This window comes from Pieris brassicae, chromosome 6 (assembly GCF_905147105.1).
Source record: "Pieris brassicae chromosome 6, ilPieBrab1.1, whole genome shotgun sequence".
In the NCBI taxonomy this organism is placed as follows: domain Eukaryota; kingdom Metazoa; phylum Arthropoda; class Insecta; order Lepidoptera; family Pieridae; genus Pieris; species Pieris brassicae.
Window position 1 is genome coordinate 14,265,934 of NC_059670.1, and position 10,813 is coordinate 14,276,746.

At 32.7% G+C, this 10,813-nt stretch overlaps 1 protein-coding gene across 4 annotated transcripts; it reads right to left on the reverse strand.

Annotated features, from left to right (window-relative positions):
* Nucleotides 1-818: 818 nt before the first annotated feature.
* Nucleotides 819-10,254, reverse strand: LOC123710996 (E3 ubiquitin-protein ligase MARCHF2-like). 4 transcript variants are annotated; one of them, XM_045663371.1, is made up of 5 exons: nucleotides 9,513-10,254; nucleotides 8,834-8,944; nucleotides 7,121-7,208; nucleotides 2,148-2,250; nucleotides 819-1,062 (listed from the first exon to the last, which is right to left on the reverse strand). In XM_045663371.1, the coding sequence occupies exons 1-5, from the start codon at nucleotides 10,142-10,144 to the stop codon at nucleotides 854-856; spliced, it is 1,143 nt and encodes a 380-aa protein (XP_045519327.1). In that variant the 5' UTR covers nucleotides 10,145-10,254; the 3' UTR covers nucleotides 819-853. The 4 variants fall into 4 exon arrangements, with proteins under 4 accessions (XP_045519327.1, XP_045519326.1, XP_045519325.1 ...); XM_045663370.1 differs by having other exon boundaries at nucleotides 819-1,083; XM_045663369.1 differs by having other exon boundaries at nucleotides 2,118-2,250.
* Between the last annotated feature and the right edge of the window lie 559 nt (nucleotides 10,255-10,813).

Below are 10,813 nucleotides of genomic sequence, written 5' to 3' on the forward strand. Positions count from 1 at the left end.
ATCAAAATGTTCTGGTATTCAGCCAACAAAAGGTGGGAATCATTGCAATGACGGCTGCGTGTTAACAATGTGTAAACTGTGAAAACTTTTTCCAAAAATTACATTTCACGTTCCAAGTATGAAGTAACAATAAAAATAAAACTATTTTTATGAAAATAGCCAGCTTTAAGCTTTGATGTGCTTTCTACGTCATTGTTAAATGTTTTCGTCTTTATCCACGGTCTTTATTGAGCAAGCAGAGTAGCTACTATAATTTTTTATCCACCTTTGTAGCAGTTTTCAAACAGACTCGAAACACGATGGAATTACCGAACTTTAAATTTCAATTAAGAGGCCGGGTCCTCTATTTCCAGAGAAAAATATTGAGCAAATAACAGCAAATAGTTAAATCCTTTTACAAATGGTGTTGATACAGGAAAGGGCTCTATAGTCCTAATAAGACCAGTGTTGGCCTAGTTATTTCATCCTGGGACTCTCATAGCTGGGGTCGTAGGTTCAATCCTTGGCGGCTTGTTCTAACAGTAAAAGAAAACTTCGTGTGTAAACGGGCATCACCCGAAAAGAAACACAGAAGGCTGATCAAATACTTAAATATTATAAAAAAAACAATATATCACAACACACAACAATAGATACCGAAATCTGAGTCCGTGACCTCAAAAGTTCTAGCACTGCTTTGTTTTATTTTAGTATCCTAAAGAATCGAGGACGCCAAATTTATTTTTTCTCTAATTCTTCAGTTAAGGTGCCTTGTTTGAGATAAATGTAATAGGAATTTTTGTAAGATAGTGCCACTGACAGTTATGGATAAAGCATAGTACATACAATAAAAATCTTTATTCAGAATAAAATTTTAAACAATAGTATACCTAGGCCTCGGTACAAACGGGACAGGATTAGCGTCAGGTGACAGCAACAATCTCACGTTGACATTTGCGCGCCTCCATCGGTTCCACATGACGTAATGATCTTTCCATAGCAAATAGACGGTCACAGAGTATCCACAGAGCACAATAGCCATAAAGAAGTCCATGGCTGTTTCCGTTATCCGGTGTGGTATACCTGTAATAAAACGCAGACGGTCTACTTAATACGTTTACTCTGTTCGTTTTGTACATTATGAGCTTTATTTATTATATATAAATACTTAATACGATAGCTTTTATAAAGGATTATTGGAATATAACCGAAACATGAAGCTTAGTTTATAAATATAGAAATTACTGTTCTACATATAATACTTTTAAATCAATTTAGTGATTGTATTACATATTTGCGTAGTTTAAAACACATTGGTGTACCAACAGACGGATAGCGATCTTATCATATAAACTCTGTGTAACGTTGTTACTGACGTGTTAAATCTATAAATTTTATTTATTACAGTTATTTTATATTTGTTAGTAACAGGAAAAGTTCGTAGACTGACACATAGATGGCGCTGATTGTTTTAAAATCATAAGTTGTTTAGTTAGTTCTAACCTTCAAAAGACACGTGTATAAATTTGGCGCCTGAATATTAATTCGTGATATGTAGAATTTCCGTGACGGGACTTTTTTTATTTAAAAAAATGGATAAGAAGGAATTTGTTGTTCATGAAGCATTGCTTTTTAGCGAAAAAGAAAATACTATTGGAACCAAGGTTGGCTTGATAATCATTTTTCGGACTCTGCATCAAGAAACTCAACAGTTGAGAAGTGGTTTGCTAATTTTAAACGACGCGAAATTATACATTGATCTTGTTCTGCAAAATGGAAAGTTTTGTTAAAGTGACAAGCTACACCCTTTTAAAAGTTCATAATAATAGCATTAACAGTTTTCAAAGTTCGGAGTCGTGATGTTGTAAGTTTTAAAAGTTCACAGCTACAACTTCGGTGAAAAATAATTTACATTTACAGTAAATGATACCATTATATAATATGAACTGATGATTATGCTTCCAAAATTAAGTGAACCATAGACGCCGAAATATTTTACATTTTTTTCTGTTTTATATTGAAGTTTACAATATTAAATTAATTTATGTTGCTGTTAAGTCCTTTCGTAGGCACAGAAACAAAAAAAAAACAAACAACATATTATAAGTAAAAAATAAAAATAAAATTCAGCAACACACCTTCATCTTTTCTAGCCGCATCGAGCTTACCAAATTTGTTGCCCTCTATAACAAAATACTGTGTGCCCACGATGCACACCGCAAGGAGACCGGCGGTGACAGTTGACAGGAGCCAGAATATCAGACAGTCCGACTGAAAAATAAAAGAAACATTATAACAATTACGTCCCATGTGTATACAACTTACACTATGTAATTCATTTTAAAATGGAGTATCTTGTGGCCAAGTCTGAGTTTATATTATTCCTACACATTTATACTAAGTTGGGGAAAAAGTTTCTTCGCATTTTTTAAGAAAATACCCAACATTTTTAATATAGTTTATTTACATTTTACTAAAGTATGTAGGTACCATTTTGTTCGATAACTTGATCATGATCATGATCCCATTGCTAATGAAATTTTGGGGCTTCGGATGAAAATACCGCGACAGTTGGTTTTGGAAGTCCTCTCGTGATGTTAAACTGACACTGCCTAAAGAATTCTGAAGAGTCCGAAACAGGTGGAAATCTGAAGGTGCAAGGTCAGGACTATACGGTGGATGCATTAACACCTCCCAGCCCAGCTCTCTTGCATTTTTGACATCAAAACAGCGACGTCCATTTTTGACATTTTAAAATGTATCGAATTTCTTCATTAGATTGAGTTATCTTGACAGTACCAAAAATAAATAGAAATCACACATTTTCCTAATTTGAATTTGGATTATCTTCGATTTGGATTGAAAAATTATCTTTTTTAAAATTTCAACTTTTAAAGATACCAGATACGAATATTATACCCATAGAGGTTTATTACAAGTTCATACATACTATAATGCGAAAAGACTTTTCCCCAATCTGATATATAAAGATTCTGCGAAAAACAATCTGACCTGAGGCTTTACTGTATAAACATGAAACCATTTTCAGAGTTACGCTAAAAACAATAACATTAAAAAGGTTAATTTACATTTGTATAATAAATTACCAGGAGACCAAAGGAGATTGTAAAACGAAAGACAAAATCATCATTTGGTCGACAGCCTTTATTGCACAATTATAGACACGCGATTCGATTCATCGTTCGACCAATCGCGTACATGTTAACCACCAAAACTATAGAAATTGCTAGCGGTATTAACGCTGACGGTGACACAAAAAGGTTATCGGGAATCTTAAGAGCAACCCTTTTATCAACACCCTTGTCTATTATCCGAGGAAAAATGTCTCCAAATACGTTTATATTTAAGGTCATAAAATAAGTACATTCACGTAATTGATATAAATGTATTTAATCTATGATAAGATACAGACTACTTTAATAAACTTATTTTGGGGCTAATACCTAAAATATTTATCGTGAATAGATTTCCATTCGTAAGTGAAGACAACATTCAGTTTCGTATTTTCTTATTCTTTTACAATACATTTTTCTTCTTTTAAATGCCTTACCTTTTAAAGCTGAGGAGATATTGATTCTCTCTTATAGTAAAGAGGTTTATAAGACAAATTAGAATGACATAAATTACGTCGATAATTTCGTTATAGACAGGACGTGAACGGGAAAGGAGGTAATTGAATGAGACATGAAGGAGATCCAATATGTGCCCGCCTCGAAGCTGTCAATCACTATAAATTATGTTCTTTGTTAAAGCGCCATCTTGTGACAAATCAGGAAGGTGTTTTACAAATTTAGTTTTGCAAATTTACACAGTTATTCTCTATACAAATATTTGGGGAATATTAGACAATTTTTAATGCCATAGATGCTATAGAACTCAAACAAAGAATTATTTTTAATTATATTAAGTATTTGAAAAATTTATAATTCCAAGAAGCCGCCAAAACGCCAAAACCAAGATGGCGTTGCACCAATCCCTATGACATACCGTGCATGTAAACACGTAAACAAACGTCAAGTTTTTACACATAATATAAATCGATCTAAATTTTTGACCGTTTTGTATCACCTGACAGAAGTATAAGAATCGACATTTTCAAATCGATGTCTTAAAAGTAGTGTATCTAATAGAAAGGCGAAAACTATTTATTTTTTTATAAATTACAGTTCGTGTCGACAAGTGTCCATAAAAAATTTGCTGCTTACGTTGTATAGAATAGGATTTGTACAGGTGTATGTCAACAGACTTTTCCTAAGTGAATGAGTTGTAGTCAAAGACATTTTAGAAGTTGTCTATGTAAGTTTAGAGAACTACATTTTACCTGCCACATACTTGATATTGCTTAGTACATATATATATATTTATAACCCACGTAATTTAATTAATATTATTAAGGTACCAGCAAGTTAATCTAAATGTTTTAACTTCTAAATGAGGCTAATAATGAATATTTTACGAAGTTGTTAAACTTCCTCGCTATTGCTTCCTGTTTCAAAATAATTTTTAATTAAAATCCTTCAAGATACGATTAAGATATGGCGTAAGGGAGCGTGCTTATTGTCAAAAAGCCGGAATCGAAAACGGTTCACGCGATTATGCCTTATTATAGATTCTTGTATAGAAAACTTAAGAACAGAAGTACGACCATACATCAGTCGAATGAAATAGGTGTATACATAGCTACACAATACAAAATGTATGTGGGAAGGTTCGAGCCGTCAAAAACTAAAATTATTATTTTGATGTATTGTCATTAGTTCGAGATAAGGTCACAGATAAGACTACATATTTAAAAAAAACATCTATCCAGACCAGCCTATTACCTAACGTACTACTTTTGTATAGGACAGGTGTTCTCGGCTTATTAGCTCCTTGTATCGTCAAAGGCGGGTTTCACTTACAAAATTTACATACAAATGGATATGTTACTACAGCCAATTTCACCTCAGCTCCTAATTTACTATTTCCACTGACATTTTATATGCGCAATTTGGACAATAAAGAAGATTGTGATTTCTTTGATGTTTTTAAATTGAAATTTAAACTAATATTGAGTACTTAGTTTATTTTAGTTAAAATATTTTATTTCTTCCTCAACATAGGACATAGTACCATTGGCGTAGGACGATCAATTTTGAATTTGTGTGTTCAAACTTCGGCTATATTTGTGAATTGATATTTGTTTCTCTATGCTTATTAACACTTCCTCGTGCGATTAAGGTAAACATCATGATGAAACTGACATGTCTCATCGACATTAAAATCGACGAACCATTTGTTTTTTATATCCTATATTTTTGTAGCCCATGTGACGTCTTTTTATCCTTGAATTAACCGTGACGTCAAGTAAAAGTACTAGGCTGTCATGAATTCAAAGAAGCATTGACGCGCGTAGAGGCAAAGTCAATATGCCCTTGTGACATGAAGAGCCAATAACGATTACTTCTTCTTGAGAGATTTATGTATGATATATTCCATAGTTATATAGTATAATATATGATATACAGTTTTACTATTTAAGAATGTGATTATTGTGGGTTATGTTATTAGTCTTACACACAAAACTGTTACTGATAAAACTTTTATTACATGTTAAAGCTCGCCTAACACAAAATCTTGACTATAACAAGTGCGTATTTATTATTTTGAAATACAATATATAATAAATATCGAATTCGCGCTGTAATGAGAAAACAAAATGGTTTGTGTCATAACGTTTTACCTTAGGCTGTAATTTATACTCAAAGATTCCAAATTCAAATCTTATATAGTTATTTTTTAATGTAACAATTTATGGCTAGACTGTATATAGACAACATAAATTTTGGTTTTAAATATGATCACAGAATCTACGACGTGTAGCAAGTATTTTGGAAATAAAGCAAAAATATGTCTGCTCATCCTCATGATTGCTATGGATTCCATACATACAGAGGCAATTTAATTGCGTATGGCAATACTATAAAATTTGATTTACAAACTCAAGTAAGTAAGACGATATATTTAAAGTGACAAGGGGCGAGCTATAAACAAACTGTACCGACACAAATGGCCTTTTAAAAGCCGTCGGCCGATTGGAATCGTTCAGAAAAAATTGTTACAAAAAAAAGAAAATAAAATTGGCGTGCGGGCAAAAATGTGAAGACGAATCACCTTCGGTCCGCCGATCGCAAATGTTACGCGATGGGAAATGGACCGGGTGTTACGGTGTCCATTATTTTGATATTTTTCATGAATATTATGTCGTATGAAGTCTCATTGTCTGTTTTATTACATTATTTTTACATTTATTACTTCAAGCAGAGTAACGAATTCGCACTATATATTAAATAACTTTTACTGCAATGCCCACGAAGCTCATTCCAAAACAAAATTTTGAGTATTGAGAGGGTACTTCCACTCACACACACTCTGTTGAACACACTATAGAATTCAAACTGGCATTTTACATGGTATTATAACGCTCCCGGAAACTCAAAGGAAACTAAATACTCTCCGAACATTTAACATTGCTTTACTTTGACCTTGAACTAAAATCTAACTCCGTTCAAGGACGAGACAGAGTCTGAGGACGCGTGCGTCGTTTGACCGGAGCTATTAAATTTAGGTTATCTTAAAACAATTAGTTTTAATTTACACAAAACATCGTTATTGAACGTTATTGTGGGTTTATGGACGATAATTTTACGTGATAACGTCATAAGAAAACATTAATGAAAAATAGCATAATTTTATGAATTGAATTATTGTAATTATTTAGTATAATGGAAAGGAGTAAATTCCAAATTATTTTTTTTCTCCATATAATTCATTATTTTGCGCGCAGCACGCTCAGGGCGATTGTGCGTCACGTTCCGCGCATTCCACCCTCGGCTCAGGCGGAACGTGAGAATGAGTCATGTTACGATCGGCTCAGGTGGAACGTGACAATAAGTCATGTTTTTTCGTGCGAGCAGCCGGCGTTCATCGATTTATTTATTTATTAAGGACGTTATCGCATCTTTAAGTTTCGAAATAAAAACTCTATAATAAAGTACAATTCTGGTATTGTTATTGCAAATGCGAAAAATTCATAAAACATGCAAAACCATAGTCACAATATGCGATCAAAATGAGTCACCTGTAAATGGCTCCTATTTCGCGGATTGCCGAACCATAGTCGAAGCGCTTGCAACACTGTGTAACGAGGTGTGCGTATCGCCGGATAACTGAAATAGTCAAATGGAATTATAGCAGACATATAAAAATGCAGCCAATTCTTTTTTATTATAGCCTTTTTATTTCCCATACAAATAATTCTATAAATTATTAAAAAAATACTTTACATCAATTCAATAATAAAATAAAATTTATAAATTGTTAACACTTTTAGAACTCCCGACATCGTAATGAACTTTTTGTAAGATCGCGATTTATCATCGTCAAAAATCGTTCGTTATATTTGGAGATTGGCGCGAACTGACGATCAAAAAAAATATCTTTTATTTAATGCACTAAAACATATTTTTATTACCGTTATTCGCATCCGATTTCAAAATATAAATAAAAAGTTTCTACCAGCCATTGTCACAATTCCAATTTCGAATGTATTCTTGACAATTCAATAAAAGAAAGGGCATAGATCAAAATAGAGTAAAGTGAAAAAAAATCCGCCAACGTTCGGATACTCGTACGTGCACAATGCACGGTACTCTTAATCCACTTGATTGTACGTAATTAGTGATTGTGATTTATCTAGATCCAGATATCCGATCCATTGAGCTCCAATTCGATTTTTAACTAAAATTCTTTTATGTTTCTTTGTTTCAGTACAGCAATAGTTCTTTGTATCATTCTAAGAATGCGAAATGATATATTGTTGTAATGGTTTCTTAATGAAATATTTTCTACAAACTTTTAAATTATTATCAGCAAAAAGATACAGATTGTACTGTAATAGGCCACGTAGTTCTATTGTAAATACCCCAGATAACAAGGACATCATTAGACAAATATTGTTTTAACAATAAACCAGTATATTTTAGTAGAGAATTTTCACATAGACACCCGTACCATCGGCGACTTAAAAAATATAATATGATATCACTGTACGATCGGAGAACTTTAGCCGGTGTTACCTTCTTATATAAATAATTATGGACAGAGCTGTGACCTCATACAGGATATTAAAATTGTCATCCTAGGAGTCCAATCCAATTCTTCGTAATTTTAACGGATTGTGTGTGAATACTTATCCGTATACGCTTATCCTGGATATATTCGGTAGTGGGCTGTTCGGTTTTAGAGAAAGCATTTTTTGGTGCCTATCTCGAACCTAATTGGGTGTTTTGCTGATGATTTTTTTTATTTTTTCTGCTTTACCAAAAATTTCTGCTTCAATTGTCATACATTTTAGATGGAAGATTTTTGTAACATATGCAGTAGATTTACTACGTATGATGTGGTAATCTTTAATAAATAAATAAGTATATTGTTGAAAGAAAACAATTTTTTAACCGAATTAAAGCTATTTGTATTATTATAAACTTATAATTATTTACATAATTTTAAATTTTTCCGACTTTTCGCTTTACAGCGTGCGTGGTCACGGTGACTTTATAATAATACAAATAGCTTTAATCCGGTTAAAAAATTGTTTTCTTTCAATGTGTAAAAGCTATGTTAAAACGTTGCAATATTAAAATGGCGTATTTGTTTCGGGTCATAGATTTGTCTATGCGTATAAAGGGGTATATGACAGAAATTATTGTCAGTCACAGACGATAGTTTTCAATTAAAAATAGTCACCGAACCAAATTGCCGCAGCTCTTCTGAAATTAAACCATTGTAATACCTGAATCCGCAGAGTTCGCAATGATTCCTTCCAACTTGATTGAGCCACCTCTCCAGGCAAGATAAGTGCACATTTGCTAAAGAGCCCTTGCAATTGCACGGAGATATTAACCTGAAAACAAGGAACGGTTTTGTGACCTACTTTTTTAACGATTCAACAAAAGAACGTTTTGTAGTATGGCGCATTCTTCTATAATACTACTGATCTGCTTTTAATGTAATTATATCAAACATATTTGAGAGAACATTTCGAATTTATATTGAATAAACATCTTAATAATCTGTTAATAAATAACTAAAATAATGTTAATGTCATACGCTTACGCTTTGAACATGGATATTATTATAATTCCTCTTATTAACATAAACAGAAAAGTGTTTTTTTGGATTCTCGCTTAAATGCTAATTTAAATGCATTTTCGGGCTTAAATCCCATATCGCATGACGAAACTGTGCAACTGTTTTTATATTTTAATCCTTTTCAAATTTACTAAATAGACTATTAAAACATTGTTTATCCAAAGCCGATTATTAAATTAAGCTCCAAGCTGCAAAGTTTATGCAAACACCAAACAAATTCTCAACGGATGAATACATCAAAATTAGGCAAAGCGATCTTTGCGAAGTTTCAGGCCCTTCCGATACAATTTCTATTGAACTTTATTGTCTAACTTTCTAACCTCTCACGTCCTCTTGTCATGCAAATTCTACAAACATTTGAGCCAATACTCGAAAGAGAGTCCCTTTGAGTTACAAAGTCAGGTTTATCAGAACCAGACTTCTTTCTTTCCTTAGATTGCTTCGGATCTACTGCAACTTCGTTTGGAACTTTAGTTGTGCAAGTTGCATTTGGAATGTTCAGAACAACATCATTCGTTACTGCAACGCTTTGGTTCAATCTATCTTGACTAACTTTATGTTTAAAACAAGACGCCATAAATTTCTTTAGTTCGATAAGCGTGGCTGAATTGTCGTCTTTCTCTATTTTATCTAGAATAGGAATGTGTAGTTCCTTAAAATTTATGTTTTGAAGTGGATTTTTCGGCTCGGAGCTTAGGGAAGTTAGTTTGAGTGCGTTGGTTAAGTCTTCGGGAGTTATGTTCCGAATGCTGTGTTCGGACTTCGATCTGCCTGAGTTATTGAGATGAAGTTTTGAGTTGTGGGGTGGGGATACTGATCCCGGTAAAGCAAAAATTCGCGAAGGACCAGCGTCATTTTGTTCAGGTGATACAGGCTTCTCTAATATATTTTTAGTACATTCTTCTTGATTACTTCCGATGCGTTCTGGTAGAGATTTTTCCTCGTCGTCCATTAAAATGTTTGTTACATTTGTGTTAAAAACTGATTTTTTATGGAATTTACTAAAACAATAATTCTTAAATATTATAATAAATCTTGTATGAATAGTGTTGACAACTTCAACTTGACACGGTTTGACGTACAATAACATTTGTTGTGAAAAATGACAGGAAAAAGGATGAGAAAAAATATACAGTTAAATAAGATTATCGAAAGACACTGCTAACCACAACGGTAACGCACTGTGCAATTACTTTTTATATTTCACTGTGTTTTTAAATTATTCAGTATCGTATTATTATATATAACTACAATGTCTGACGATAAAGTTCGAAAAGCTTTATAAGATGCTGTGGCGAATAAATATTTGGCCAAATTCAGTTGCACATAAAATGATACCCAAATATCCAACTGTCTTCAGTACTTATTTAATAAAAAACCTTAATCGCAATAGACTCCTTAGTCAATGTCTATAAAGAAAATACGTTTGGCCGGTAATAGCGTCGCTGTCACGAATATTAGTATTGCCAATGAATAAAAATTAACCATAAAGAGAATAATTTGAAGTCATGCAAGCTAGCTTAAACATTTATTGAAATGTCATCATAAAAAATTGTATACTAGTATCTAGAAAATATAATTCTAGGCTTAAATAAATGTAACAGAACAACAGAAATGATAG